The 15,646-nt window shown below is 38.0% G+C and overlaps 1 protein-coding gene across 1 annotated transcript; it reads right to left on the bottom strand.

Annotated features, from left to right (window-relative positions):
* Positions 1-503: 503 nt before the first annotated feature.
* On the bottom strand, positions 504-14,269 carry LOC119791995. The gene is made up of 14 exons (XM_038298419.1): positions 14,075-14,269; positions 10,291-10,491; positions 9,785-10,156; positions 9,521-9,709; positions 9,075-9,434; positions 8,237-8,575; positions 7,813-8,166; positions 4,858-5,060; positions 4,655-4,762; positions 4,347-4,439; positions 4,140-4,250; positions 3,791-3,914; positions 2,535-2,771; positions 504-1,563 (listed from the first exon to the last, which is right to left on the bottom strand). The coding sequence occupies exons 1-14, from the start codon at positions 14,148-14,150 to the stop codon at positions 764-766; spliced, it is 3,567 nt and encodes a 1,188-aa protein (XP_038154347.1). The 5' UTR covers positions 14,151-14,269; the 3' UTR covers positions 504-763.
* Positions 14,270-15,646: the final 1,377 nt, after the last annotated feature.

The following is a 15,646-nucleotide window of genomic DNA, read 5'->3' as shown; positions in this document are numbered from 1 at the left end:
TTTCTTAATGTGTAGAAAATGCTTTGCTGCATTTAGCTAAATTATGCAGATTCTTTTATTAAAAAGTTTAACAAATAAGCTATCTTCAAATAATTTGCGACATACATTTTTACTAAACATCTCACTTCATCTTCAGCTAAATGTTGAGCTAAAGAGGACATTTAGCAAACATACAATTCAACATTGGAAAATAAAATCAGCTTAATGTTTGCAAAATATATCATTTATCCTTCATTCATTATGCTGATGATTTGCACATTGTTTTCCTAAACAAACATTGGACCACTGTTTGTCTAATTAAAATATAAAAAGCTTTGTTTATTTTTAATAATATATATTTTTTGGGCCTTATGACAAAGTTTAGACTCCAACATTTGGATATTCAACAGGTCTTATAAGCTATAACCATTTTATGTTAGTTTATATTCACTTTAAGTTCTTTCTTTTGGGTAAATCATGTACAACTTAAAATATAGATAAAAGAAAAGGATAAATCGTGATTATTTTTTATTTTCAGAGTAATCATAAAACCATCAGCACAAAATAAAAATTTTCAGTCATTTCAGTTCTTTTATTTTTGGAATGCTAGCTTTACAGTATAATGAAATAATTGCACTGCAAACTTGAACTGTTTTTTTTTCTTTCCTTTCTTTAAAGACATAATATTTCAACAGACAACCGAGGCTGTGAAGTTTTAAAACCTTAAATATTTGGCAAACATCTAATCTGAATGTTGAAATTCCAGAATCCTACTAAAATGAGTCTATAACAGTTCATGTGTTTTAACGTGAAGTTTAAAAGTGTCCTCCAGCCTGAAGATCCGACCACATTCCAAACACTGTAAGGACTTCTTGTTGGAGTGAATCTTCAGGTGCTTTTTTTGTGCTCTCAGTGTGGGAAAGGATTTCGGACACATGGGACACCTGTAGGGATTCTCTCCGGTGTGTCGACGAGTGTGCACCGTCAGCAGGCATTTGGCGATGAAGCCTTTCCCGCAGTGTTTGCAAATGTATGGCCTTTCCCCCGTGTGGTACCGCATGTGAAGCTTCAGCTCTCCGTTGGACAGAAACGCCTTTCCGCACTCGGTGCACAGGTAGTTCTTCTCCCCTCTATGCATGCGCATGTGCCTCGTCAGGTGCTGGTTAGACGTCTTTCCACAGATATGACACTTGTAGCGTCGCTCTCCAGTGTGGACGCGCATGTGCAAGTCGAGGTAGGCCGAGGACCTGAACCCCTGGCCACAGTGGGAGCAAAGGTACGGAGTCTCGCCCGTGTGGATCCGATAGTGAACGATCAGGGACGATTTGGAGAGGTACCTTTTATCACACTTGTCACACTGATATGGAGGACCTTGGCTGTTTGAGGCTGCTACATTTGATAGGAGCTCGCTGGAAAACTCACAATTGAGCCCCATGCTGGTGTTTTGAAAGAGGTTCTCTTCAAAAGCATCTTCAAACGGACTTAGATGCTCCTGTCTGATGTGACTGAGAAGTGCAGAAACGTTGGTGTCAGTAAAGGAACACATGGAGCAGCGGTGCAGTTTTAAAGGTGCAGAGACGACACCTGCAAGAGAAAAACTATCAGCTGCACTTCTTATAGAACAAACTTTTTCTACCTTACAGGTTTATTTTAGTTCTACAAATAAATGTCATCATAAAACAAAGACAACTCTAATTTTTAAGAAAACAAAACATATTTTTGCAAGTATTCATATAAGGTAGAAAAGCTATCCAGACCAACCTGGCCCTATGTGAACACATTATTGCTTTATAAAGGTAATAACTATGGTAGCTGTGCCACAATTAGCAGTAATAATTGCCAACAGATGTGTAATATTGATGTCATAAAGGCAGATTTAAGACTGGGCTTTGACTAGGCCACTTTAAATATGTCATCCACTCAGAGTTGTACTTGTTAGGGTCTTTGGATTGTTGTCCTGCTTCACATGAGCTTAGGGTTGGAACATTTTCCTTCGTTTTTCTATGAGGTTCCCCACATTGTCCAGACACTGGAGCCTAAAGTAGTCCCAGGCCATCACACCACCACTGCTATGCAAGTACAGTCTTTTTCAGAATAGCTGAGCTAACTTTACACCAAATGTAATCAGACCCACACCTTGCAAAACTTCTACCCTTTTTCTGTTCATTAAAATATGATTTGGCAAATGTGAAGATAAGCCTCATTTTCCCTTCTGTTCAGCTGAGTTTTCCCCCATGAAACTCTCCATTTTGCCAATTCTACCAGGGTTTGCTTAATCCTGAGCTCTGACGTTGATCAGGACAAAATGCTTTTTCTGTAAACCAACCAACGTTTGTCAGGGAAGGTCTTTTTAGATCGCCTATTTTCCTAAATAAAAACCATTATTTGACGACAACTTGTATGATTCTTTTGTTTATCCCTTATACCAAAATTAATGATTAAAAAAACAAAAACCAACATTGCTCCAAAACAGGAAAAAAAAAATAGACAACTGCTAAAAGTTTCTTCTGCATTCAACTGTAAAAAACAGTGTGAATACCCTTCTGGATACCTACTTGAACATTTGGCAGCTACCAAACCATCAGTCTGTTTATCTTTCAGGTTCTGTAGACGTGAATGGTCATACATTTGGCTTTCTTCCTCATCATCATCATCATAATCAACATCGTCGTCAGCAGCAGGGGCAGGAACAGCAGCTGAACCTTTGTTTTGGACTGCTGAAGGCTGCTTCAAGTTCGGTTTCAGACGGAGAGAGAGCGAAGGCAAAAACATTTTCTGAGCCTGTGGCAGGCCTGTATCAGAAAAACAGATAAATATTAAAAAACACATGAGAACAAGTAAGCTGACTTTATATGGCAAGTCGTTTTAACATAAATTCGGTTGTACCGCCTTTACGTTCAAGATATCTCAAATTGTTTGATGACTAGACGTTTTACCGATTTTAAGATATCTCTAATTATATTTTTACTAGCCAAAATACTTATTCGGGATATCTCTAATTACATTCTGACTAGTCGAAATGATTTCAGATTTACCATTAACTTGTTTGGAGACGTCAATTTAGGATACACATTTCAGATATCTACGATTAAATTACGACTAGTCATAAAGTAATTTCAAGATATCTTGATTTTAGTTTTGACTAGTCATAATTCTAATTAAAGATATCTCAAATGCCACCACAATTCATGATATCTTCAATGTATTTTAGGATAGGAGATATGCAGTTTTGACTAGTGAAAACTCAATTATAGATATCTTAGAAGCAAATAATGACTAGACAAAACAAATTTAAAGATATCTCGAATTGTAATTTTGACTATTCGAAATTCCTTTTAAGATATCTCTAAATTAATTAAAGATATCTTGAATTATTCAGCTTTTCCATTAAAGATATCTTAAATTGACATCCTGACCAGTCAAAAAGTGTAATGATCTTTTTAATTGGCTTCCAGGAGATAATTCCTAAAACATTCCTTACTGTCAGTTTAATCCAAAGGAGGAAAAGTTAAATCAGCGTGTGATGCTTCAAATGACAAATCCGGTGTCGTAATTTGAGATATCTTGAAAGGAATTTTGACTAGGCAAAATGTAATTTAAGATATCTTGAATTATTATTCTTCCTAATCAGAATGTAAACATAGATATCTTAAATTACCATTCCAGATAGTCAAAATGTGGTTTTTGTATGGTCAAAATGTATTTTAAGATATCTGGAACGTAATTATGGATGGTCAGACGAAACCGAATCTATGTTAAAAAGGCTTGCCATAGACTTTATTTGTTTTGTTTTTAGGCTTTGGTAATTTACTTTTGTTTGGATTTCCTGTTTGTTGCTCCTGGAAGTTTAGCAGCGTCTTCAGCTGTTCTGGATCCAAAACTAGCTTCCCACATTCTTCCATGACAGAGGGGGCGCTGCTGAGCCACTCTGCAGTCTGTAACCGGTATCAAAATAATAACAAAAATGAATTCATTTAAAGAAATGCCATTCATTTTGGCAATTAGTTAGTGTTGGCATCAACAGCAATAAAAGGAAAAAGGTAAATGAACGAGTGGCAATTTAAAAAACATATTTTGTGAACAAAAATATACAAAGAAGTGTTCATCTTTGTAGAATGTAAATCTGTATATATTGGCACGAACAAGACAAGGAAGTTTACCTGTTTTATATCAGGAATGGGCAATAGATTGTCCAATCTGGAAATGAATTTCCAAACCAGTCTTTGCAGGGTGGCTTCATACTCTTGTCCGTAGTGGATCGGAAAGACGTCCTGAGAAAACAAACACCACGAGCAAGTTAAGCTTCTAATGAAAGTGATTAACCATGAGATCCTGCTTGAATCATAACCGCTGTTTTAGATTCCCACCGTAAAAAACCTCTTTCTTTCCTTTGCGTTCTCAACCAAGGCATAAACAACCTCTACGAAATTTGACTTTGAACTCTCCAACTCATTCAGGTCCTTTAAGGTAGAGTGAAAACCAAAAAAAGAGTTAAAAAGTGTTAGCTGTCCTTTGCAATAGTTTGATGCAAAAAGTGTCTTTATCACGATAAAGACACTAATAAACCATTCATGTTATTATAAAACATAAAAGCCATAAAATACTCATGTTAATTTGATAGAAGAAATAGTTTTACTGCTTTTGGCAAAGTTTAAAAAAGGTTGATTATACCTACCTCTTGGTTGCAGTCAGCGCTCATCTTGAGATCTTTAATAATTTTCAGGTGGGGTTGGATGTTTAGCAGGTTAGCTGTGCTTTTATTTTGACACAACTCAAGCACAAACTGAAACAGAGGTATAAAAAAGCCTAATATGTTTTTATTTCTCATTTATCTTTAAGTATTGTATTTCTCAACATGATGTTGATTTGCTCAGTTACCCGTGCCCTCAGTCTGAGCAGGAGCTGCACTCTCTCCCTCGACGTAAGCAGCTCTGGAGCCAGCTCCGTCACCAGCAACACCAGCTCCTCCACTTTCCGGTAATGTGCCACATTACCGCTCTGGATCACCTTCCAGGCAAAGGCACACATCAGGCGTAGGGTGGGAACCAGGAGGCACAGAGAGGGGATGGATAAGCCACAGCCTGAGAACAAAAGGATACGCTAACATCAGCAGATGGCCATAAATGCACTAAACCATGAAATTACTGAGGCTGATGTGTTCTAACTTCATCTTTTTATTAGTGAGGCATTAAACATCTATTTTTGAAGAGCTTTTAACAACACGGATGCATCTCAGTTTAGAAAAACCTCAACATCAACTAAATCTAAAAAAGTGACATTTATTAGATTTAGATATTATTAGATATGACCAATTAACCCTCTCCAGGCAGATGTTGCAGATCTGCAACAGCTAAATGCTATTAGGCTAATTACTCCACATCCATATTTTAAGAGATTTTGTTACTCAGAAGTACAACAGAAGGACTTAGTTGTGCATTTGCAACAAACAGATTCTCTCCAGCTCACCAGATGACACTGATGACTCACTTTCAACATGGCTGAGTCCAGGATGTCACTGAAACAGATTTTCTAAGCACCAATTTCATGCAAGTATCACTACCAATTTCCATTATTTTGAAATCAAAACTACATAAGATGAATCACGAATGTGTATAGATATGGCACATGCAAAATAGATTTGATCTCCTCTGGGTTTTTCACCAGAGGAATCTCGATTTCTATGTTGTGGATTTGCAACGTGTGCCCAAACAGGTACCAATGGATGCTACATGCTTTATCTACTAGTTTGCCAATATTTTGAGCAACAGTTTAACATAAACGCCCTTCTCAAGAGGTTTTGAGATGTCGGTGGAGAAAAGGTTTGAGGAAAAAGTCTCTAATTTTGTGAGGGAAAATTTTTTTTTTTCAAGTTTTGTTTTGTTAATTTTTTGTTTGTGACATTCTAATAAAGTTAACGTTCATATCAGATTCAGTCTTCAGTGTTAATGTACTACTCCGGGCCACTGTTGCAAATCTGCAACATCCCAGAATTCATTGCATGTGAAGGTCTCTCTCAAGAAAAAGTCTGAATTGTATCTTACTGCACCATATGATAATTTTCTCCAAATATCAGTTTTTTTTCCTGCAACTACAACTTAATTTGAGCCTGAGAGGGTTAAGAAAGAACTTTTATTATTTTTCTTTTTTTTTTTTTTTTTGGAATTAGGAAGACTGCTGCTTTCACTGTCTGTCAGCACAGTGTTACTAGCATTCCTCACGAAAAAGGGTACAGAACCAACAAACAGAAATAGCTAAAGAACCCCAACGTCCAAAGAGTGATAAAAAAGAAAGCATAATGATGGAAAATTAGGTGAAAAGAGAAACAGTGTCAGATAAAAGTGAATTGGTATATTAATTGGAAAGTTAAGTAAAGGGAGAAAAACTAAAAATGTGCATATTTATGGAAAGTGGAAGAAAAAAAAGTTACAAAAAGGTGCAAAATTATAATATATTAACAGAAAAGTTAGGCGGAAGCAAATATAGTGATTAAAAAGGTGTAGAGACAAAGTTAACTGCAGGATAAGGTTAACTTATGTTGAAGAAAGGTTCATACAAGCATTAGGAAATTAATAAGGTGTGTATAACAGATTAAAGGAATAGTACACCCAAAACATGATTAGCCTTCATTTTCTACTCACCTCCATGCTGAACAACACCCTGGAGTACTTTTTTGATATCTCAAATGCATCTGGAGATCTGGGAGGCTTCTTGCTGTCTGCTGACATTCAAATAATGGAGGTCTATGGTGACCGAGACAGAAAGGTCCATAAAAGTCCACAAAAAACGTGTCAATATTCCTCCATACTGCTCGTCCAATGTATTCCAAGTGTCCTGAGTGGGTAGCATCCAGAATTTACTCGAAACAAAGTCATTTAGAATGTTTTTAGAGCATAAACAGTAGTGTATAGGATTTCCTGAAAGCACGCACCTGCGAGTTCACGACGCTACGGAAGCCGGCAGACCAAACCAGATGAAAGTGCGCATTCAGCGTCTGCTCTGCCAATAATGCAACCGTAGAAGAAGAAATGTGCTGTTTACCTGTGCAAAGAAAGAAACAACGAAAGAAAAATGTCTCAGGACTTCAGTGTTGAGGAAGAGCATCAGTTCTTTGCCGAGCTGAATGCGCACTTTCATCTGGTTTGGTCTGCCGGCTTCCGTAGCGTCGTGAGCGCGCATGTGCGCGCTTTCAGGAAATTCTATACACTACTGTTTATGCTCTAAAAACATTCTAAATGACTTCGTTTCGAGTAAATTCTGGATGCTACCCACTCAGGACACTTGGAATACATTGGACGAGCAGTATGGAGGAATATTGACACGTTTTTTGTGGACTTTTATGGACCTTTCTGTCTCGGGCGCCATAGACCTCCATTATGTGAATGTCAGCAGACAGCAAGAAGCCTCCCAGATCTCCAGATGCATTTGAGATATCAAAAAAGTACTCCAGGGTGTTGTTCAGCATGGGGGTGAGTAGAAAATGAAGGCTAATCATGTTTTGGGTGTACTATTCATTTAAGGTGGTGCTTAAATATGTACCACAGACTGATTCAAGAGACGGGCTATAGACTGCACTTTAAAAAAAAAATGCCACTTCTGAATAAAAAGCAACATTAAAGGCCCCACATTAAAACTTTCTTTTTGTATAACTTTAAAAATACTTAACGTTAACAAAAAACAAATTAAGCTTTTGATTAAAATGTCTTAAATAAATGAATGTTTTTCATTATATTATATTAAAGTGAGATGCAACATAAATGAACTAGTAAATATTTATGTTTCTGTAATCAAACGATAATAGCGTGGTTAGCTCTACATGTTGGTGCTCATCTTTACCCTCCAGTCTTTCAGCTCTTTTATTTTGTGATGTCTCCAGAGGTGCAGGATTTGACAGCATTTCTGGCTTAGGGTAGCCAAAAATCTTCTCCATGATGGCAAACCATTTACTCTTTTGCGCTTTGGAGTCTTTCTGCTCCTTTATCCTTCCATACTCTTGTTTGAGCAGTCGGAGCTTTGTCCTGCACTGGCTGGTGGTCTTATCGAAGCCCAGCGTGGCCAGCTCTGAGCTCAGCTGAGCGTACACCCTCTCGTCATCCTGGGTGGATTTTAGCTGCTCCTGGACATGCTCCTCAGCCCATTTGGTGAGAAGCGCATCAACTTCCTCAGTCGCCCAAACGGTGTGTGAAAAATCTATTCAAAGTGACGCAAATTTAGAATCAAATATAAAACCGAATGTTTGTCACCAAACGTTCTTCCTCACCTTCATGGGGGTTGGAGGCCGTCAGCACAGCGGATAAATTACGCTCTGTGGACGCTTCTCCTTCGGGGAAGAGAACACTATCCATGATGGCAAACCAGTCACTTTTATCACTCACATTTACCCCCCTTTGTTTGAGTTTTGTGTACTCCTGCTTGAGTTTGTCCACTTTCAGACTGCACTGCTGGGGCGACTTGCTGAAGCCAACCTGAGCCAGTTCGTCGCTGAGGTACGTGAAGACTTCATCGTTTTCTTCTGAGGTGAGAAGCTGCTTCTGAATGTTTGGCTGCGCCCAGAGGGTGATGAGCACCTGGACCTCATCAGGCGACCACTTATATGCATCTGTGATATTATACAGAACCAGAACAGAGAGAAAAGGGGTTAAGAATATTTGTCAAGGCTTTTCTTCAGACCTGGAAAACCAAACTCTAAACGTTCCCAGACTGCACATGAACCCTGTTACTACACTGGAAAAACTATCTAGAAAAAAGTAAAAATTTCTTAAATTAAGTGTATTTATTTAATTTGAGTATGTAAATGAGGTAGTTTACCAATGGAATGAAAATTTTTACTCTTAAAATCAGATAATTAGATACTATGCACTTGAAATAAGACTATGTAATTGTTTTTTCTTACTTTAAGAGTAAATTATCTCGTTCCATTGGCAAAATGTCTCTTTTACCTCCTCAATCCTAGAACAAATACACTTATTTTAAGAAAAAAATTACTTATCTAGATTTTTTCCAGTGTAAACCTGCTATGAACTTATAAGCAGGTGGAAATATAACATCTTTTTTAGACATTAACTTAAGTCGTTTACTGATTGTATTTCTTCACTAACCCTCAGGCTCCATGTCCGTCTCATTTGGCTCTCCTGATGAAGACTTTGGAGCTTCTGAATGTTTCGATGTGGCGCCCTGAGAACCAAGGACTTCATCCAGAATCCCGAACCAGGCAGTCCTAGCCCAGCCAACATGTTGACTGTTTTTGACCCTCCTGTAGTCCTGCTTTAGCTTCTTGATTTTCTCCTTGCATTTCTGTGCGGACTTGTTGAATCCCAGCGAAGCCAGTTTGGAGCTGAGGCTGTTATAGACGGCGTTGTTCCTCACGTTGCGACGGAGCTCCTCCTGGACGGCCGGATTGGCCCAATATGCCAATAATGCTTGGACCTCCTTTTTAGACCAGCTACATGTGTGGACATCTGTTTAGAAAAAAAAAAAACATGAATATGCTCCTCTTTAAGGCAGCTACCGTGTTAGCTTCTATTTAAGCTTTTTGTATACCTACATTTTCTTTTTCCAACGCGGCTGATTGCAAACATGTCAGATATTTGCTGAGCAGAGGAGGAACCCGCTGTGCTTGTCGATGGAGTGTCATCATCCTCAATTCTGACGACGAAGATATCTGTTTCCTTCTTTATGTCGGAGGGTGAAGGCTCAGGGAAGGTTTCAAAATCATTTGTTGAAGGTGAATTACCTGAAATAAATTCCACATTTAAAGCTAATAACATTCACTTCTGCACAATGCAGTGTAGGATTTACATCTGGTTACCTTTACTGTTCTCCTCAAACACAGCGGGCAGAGCGAGCTCTTCGGAGGACAGCTCAGATGTTTCTGGATGATTCCTGGCTGCGGTACGCGGCGCGCCGAGGACCTGATCAATAATGTCAAACCAGATGTTCTTCCCGCCGTCCAAATGATTGCTGTTCTTTATTCTCTTGTAATCCTGCTTCAGCTTCTTCAGTTTCTCTTTGCACTTCTGGGCCGTTTTGTTGTACCCCAGCGCTGCCAGCCTGGCACTGAGGCTGCTGTAGACGGCGTTGTTTCTCACGTTGCGACTGAGCTCCTGCTGAACGGCTGGATTGGCCCAATGTGTCAGCAGCGTTAGGACCTCCTTCTTTGACCAACTACATGTGGGCTTATCTGAGAAAAAAGAACAAGAGAGTACAATCAGAGGTGAAGATCCAAACACTCCTAAGGTTAGGTGATCCCCAACCATTATACCTCCACAGCTAAGTTTCTATTTCCACAACAGCAATCGAGCTCTTTGCCTTTACCTCTTCTCCTTTCTACGGTGCTGGGTTGCCAAAGGGTTGAGGTCTGCCAGGAAGACTCAGCCGCCCCGTTGCTTGAACACGAAGCATTAGAGTCCTCCATTTTGATGGGGTAGAAAACAGCATCTCGTGTATTTTCCTTCTTTTTAGATCCTTGGAGACTCCCGGTGAAGGAATTCGAAATATTTGCCACAGCAGCTTGATCTGCGAGGGGTCAAAAAGAATAACATTACATTTAAAAACTTTAATGCTGCATAGCTTTGGATATCATGATGCATATGACATAAATATCCTTTTTTAAAGTGCCTTTTATTATCTTTTATTGATTCCTCTCCTGTAGCAATTGCTTCAAAATGTCCTGCTATATAGGGTTCAAGGTTCCAGGGATGCCTGTTTATCTACTTGAAATTTTGCGTAACACCACAATGAAAATAGATCAATCAATGTTGTGATTTATGACAATCCCTTAGTGGTGTAATTTAATTTTCTAAAAAACATAAAAAAAAATCATCTGATTAAGTGTTTTGATAAAAGCAGAATATATTCATGATGTTTTTTTAATAATGTTGAGGAAAAGAGCTAATGTCATTGGCGGAATAATAATATGTCCCAATGTCTCTTTAAAACTTTTTTTCCCTTCTATTTAATGTTGAGTATTCCTTACAGATTCTGAAAATCCCCAAATCTGTTTTATAAAATAAAACAAAATATGAAGAAGTTTATTTTCTGAAACTCATAGCTTCACACCCTAATCAGCTCATTAACTGAACAATTCCTAAGCTTTTAGACCAGGGATGTCACACTGAAATCCTCCAGGCTCTGTGTCTATTTTCCTACACAGCTGAATCAAAAATCTATCTCACAAGCTGCAGTCAAGCTCTGCTAATGAGCTCTTATTGGAGAAATAAAAGCATAACATCAGCTGTTGAGGGTTGAAGTTTAAAATGACTGATTTACTCTCTTAAGAAGCTGGTTGTTCAGAAATTTTCAATCTATGCATTTTAAATGAAACTTCAGTGGAAGGAAGAAGGTTGGCAGGGAAGGGTGCACCAGCAAAAATTGGTGGCGTGAGAAAATAGTCAAGCAAGATCTGTTTAGGAATTTAAATGGGAGTCAAACAAGGCTGAAAATAGGGTTATGAGTAGGGCTGAAACAATTAATCGGATTAATAGTAATGAATCGATTATTGAAATAAACTTCAACTAATTTAGTAATCGATTGTTAACTCTAGCATGGAGACTCTAAAATATCCCTTTAGCTGACAGAGCACCCTCTTAGAGCTGTAATTATACCGAAATTGTAATATATATATATATATATATATTAGTGCTGTCAAAATTATCGCATTATTATCGCGTTAACGCGAGGCCATTTTAACGGCGATAATTTTTTTAACGTGAGATTAACGCTATGTAGTTTTATGGTACAATTTTCCAAGTATATCCCGCTGCAGCCTGCGAGAAGGCGGGGCTATTTCCCCCCAGTGTATGCATTTTCCATAGGCTTCAAGAGCCTCCGCTCTTGAAGCCTATGGAGCGTCTTTTTTCCTCAAGGAAAAAAGACGCTCATACACTGGGTGACGCTAGTGCCTTTTCTTTAAGCCCCACCACCAACAAACAAGTTGAGTGTCTGGTAACTAGTAGCAACGCTGAGAAAACTGATTACTGAGGTGAAATGGAATCTGCTACGGCACACTTGCTGTCTGTGTACGCCACAGGTCGGTATCGTGTGTGTGTGTGTCTGTGTGTGGGTGGGTGTGTGTGTTCTCATTTTTGTTAAGAGGCTGAAAAGTAACTTTCTGGAGCATAGACTACCTCCATCTAGTGATGTCGGTCTATTGATTTTGATGTATTGATTGAAAATTGTTCATTATTATCTTGGTTAATTAACATCTAATGTTAACTGTACTACATTTTATAGCAGTAGGGTAAAATGCTTGTCTTTGTTCAAAAGACTGTATTAACTGTAAAGACTGTCTTTTACATCAGCCTGTTTTCAGGGCCTTTTTTTTGGCTACATATTTGTTATTTTTTGCTACATGCCTCCCCATCTTCTTGCCATATGTTTCTATGGCATAAATCAGTGTCTGTGACCTGTTTTCATTTAAAAAAAAGAACATTGGCACAAACCTAGCCTGTATGTATTTTTTGTATGTCATCGAGAGTATTTAAATGATTTTCAATCAGAAAAAAAATTTGCGATTAAAATGCGATTAATCGCGAGTTAACTCAGGCATTGATGCGATTAATCGCGATTTAAAAAATTTAATCGATTGACAGCACTAATATATATATATATATATATATATATATATATATATATATATATATATATATATATATATATATATATATATATATATTGCATTTAAGATAAAAAAAAAAAACTTTTTTCGTCTTTCAATGTGCTCTATCCAGAAAATCTCAAGTGGAAAAGTTTTAGTTTCATCTGATATTATTCTGTAAAAAACGTCTATAAGGAACCTTTTGCTATCTGATTTTCAATGGATTAGTAGAATAAATAATCTACAGATTAATCGATTAGCAAAGTAATCATTAGTTGCAGCCCTACTTATAAGTCATACATTCCTCAGGTCAAGCAAATCCTGATCAGAGACCTCAGAAGTGTCTAACCTGGGCTATGGAAAAAAAGCAAATAAGTAATGTTTCCTGAAGAAAGTAAATCATAGTAGGGAATTCTTTCCACTTTCTTCAGCTGATAAACTGAAGAGGCTGTTTTGTTTTTTAAACAGGACTTTGCTCCTTCCTACATTGCTGAAGGTACCAATAGCTGGTTCAATGACCATGATGTTCCTGCACCTGATTAACCAAAAAGCTCCCCTGACCTGAACCCTGTAGAAAATGTATGGGCTGTTGATGAAAGGATGAGAAACCAAACCAAGCAAGACAGATGACCTGAACGCAGCAGATAGACAAATCTGAGCTTCCATCAAACCTCTGCAGGCTGATCGCCTTCATCCCACGCCGCAATGATGCGGTGACTCATTTAAGATGCGACACAACCAACTACTGAGTGCCTAGAAATGGACAAAAGTTTTCAGCAACTTAACATTTGAGCTTAAAAGCCTTATTCTTATTTCCTAAAAGTTTTCTTTAGTTTTTCTTCTTTTGTTGGGTTTTCTTAAGCTATAATAATCAAAAATACAAAAACAGTACCTTGAAATATTTTGTGTAGCCTTTCACTTTCTATAAAGGACTAAAAATTATTTCACTCTGTTGCAATCTTTTATTTTAGATATACCTGTTGATATTCTTCAGATCAGAGAGTATCCACCTCGAAACTACTACCCTAACTCAACATTTTTGTACCCCCTCCCCCCCTTTTTTTTGTTGTTGATGCAAATCACCAAATTAAGAAACTAAGGGGCTAAAAATTCACCAGGGTTAATGATGGGGACAGATTTAATATAAAGAAGAAATGAAATGAACATTTTTGATGTTCTGAAAGAAGATCCCAAGGAATAAACGAATAATAAAGATATCTTCTTTTATAAAGGATGAGGCTACTGATAGTGCATTGGGCTTGTAGATAAATGATGGATTGCTCATATATTTTCACAGTGGATCCGTTTCCGCATCTAGCATCGAGTTTCTGTCCCATTGTCGACAGCAGCTCCCTCGTTGATTATAAGGTCCCATATAAAGTTAGCTAAGCGTTTAAGGTTTACCTCCACTGCTTAATTAAGGAACTCTGTTCTGACTGTGAAGCCAGACTGTCTGACATTCCCTGAAAAGCTCCTTATTGCTTATCGGTGTTGCCAACTCACGTTGAATTTTTTCCTCCGACCACAGGGAGAGGAGCGCCTCGGTCTGTTCGGGAGACCAGCTCACCGTTGGCTCCATTTTCCGTTTCTTGTCCCTTAAATATAAAGTTAACAAAAAAAACAATAATAACAATACAAAAGATTAATATGGAATGTTTTCACTTCTTTATTTTTCAAAATGGCGCCCAGTATTCCGCCCGTCGCTTAAGTGACGTTGGTAGAAGTGAACCAATAGGAATGTGGTTTGACGTCACCTTGGTCGCAGTTCAATGAAGCGAAACGTTAATGAAGCCGCCATCTTGGTACGGGAGGAGAGGCCTCCGCGCAAGTATTTGGCCTACAAATAACTTTTAAAAAAGACTGTCACAAACGATATCTTTGTGTTTCAAAAATAAATGAATGCATTTAACAGAATATTAATTGAAGTTTAAGATTTCACATTGTGTATAATAACGTTACTCCTATTGTATATTAATTTACTCAATACTGATTAGCTATTTTCTTGTTTTTTTTTGCATAGACATTTTTAAGTAATTCTGAAGAGAGTTTGAATGAACAAAAAACACTTTCATTCAACAGTTTTGCACAGCAGATAAAATATCAGATATCTACTGCTGTGATCAATATTAACTCTAGAGAGAAAGAAATGGGCTATGATCTAATACCACAGTTAACACTGGGAAACATAATTGAATTCAACAAGTAAAATAATTAACCATAACAGATTAGCTAATGGCTAATAGTGCCCTGTTTGGTGCAGAGGATCGCCCAAAGCTTCACTGTTTAACTGTTATTCTTCTAGAGGAAACCACTAAGGTTTGATGTTACTGCAATCAACGATTTACAGTCCTTGTTCACCTACATGAAACAAACTCTCAAAATAGGTCTCATTTATTTAGTCTCTCACTCCTCACGACCTTCTACAGAAGCACCATAGAGATCAATCTGATCAGCTGTCTCACTGTGAGGTGTGGAGGCTGCAGCGCCTCAGACTGGAGGAAAATTAGAAGAGTGGTTAGAACAGCTGAGAGGATTATCGGGGCTCCTCTTCCCTCCATAAAATACATTTCACCCCAGCGCCCGAGCCCGTAACATCATCAATGACTCCTCACACCCCCATCATGGACTGTTATCCCTGCTGCCTTTGTGGGAAGAGGTTTCGCAGCATCCGACGCAGGTCCAGCAGATTCTGCAACAGCTTCTACCCCACTGCCCTTAGAAAAGTGAACTGTTGTGTAAATCATGTCAGACTTTACATCACACTGATAACACCAAACCAAAACACAGCATAAATGCACATATATATTTAATGCTCTGAACTTCCATATCAATGCAGGGGTTTTTATTTGCACCATGTTTTTTCTCCCTCACCGTTTGCATTTGATTACTGGTACACTTGATGGAATGGAAATGTCATGAAAGCTGTACAAAACGAAATTTTGTTTTGTCTACACACTGTGTATACAAAATGACAATAGAAGTTGTCCAAGTCTGGCTAAACAAAAAACATTTTTTTTATACATTCGCTTTCCTCTACAACAAATTTATAAAATACAGCATTAGCAAATAAGGGGC

Source organism: Cyprinodon tularosa, unplaced genomic scaffold (genome assembly GCF_016077235.1).
Source record: "Cyprinodon tularosa strain WSP-4 unplaced genomic scaffold, ASM1607723v1 ctg111, whole genome shotgun sequence".
Classification (NCBI taxonomy): domain Eukaryota; kingdom Metazoa; phylum Chordata; class Actinopteri; order Cyprinodontiformes; family Cyprinodontidae; genus Cyprinodon; species Cyprinodon tularosa.
Note: the sequence above shows the minus strand (reverse complement) of the source record. Positions and strands in the feature narration are given on the sequence as shown.

What these genes read in the sequence shown, in the direction of transcription:
- LOC119791995 (XM_038298419.1), bottom strand. Translation starts at nt 14,150, where the DNA reads ATGGAGCCAACGGTGAGCTGGTCTCCCGAACAGACCGAGGCGCTCCTC. An exon ending in GGCCTCCAACCCCCATGAAG is followed by an intron (nt 8,167 to 8,236) that starts GTGAGGAAGAAC and finishes CACTTTGAATAG; the next exon opens with ATTTTTCACACACCGTTTGG. An exon ending in GGTAGCTGCCAAATGTTCAA is followed by an intron (nt 1,564 to 2,534) that starts GTAGGTATCCAG and finishes TTTCTCTTGCAG; the next exon opens with GTGTCGTCTCTGCACCTTTA.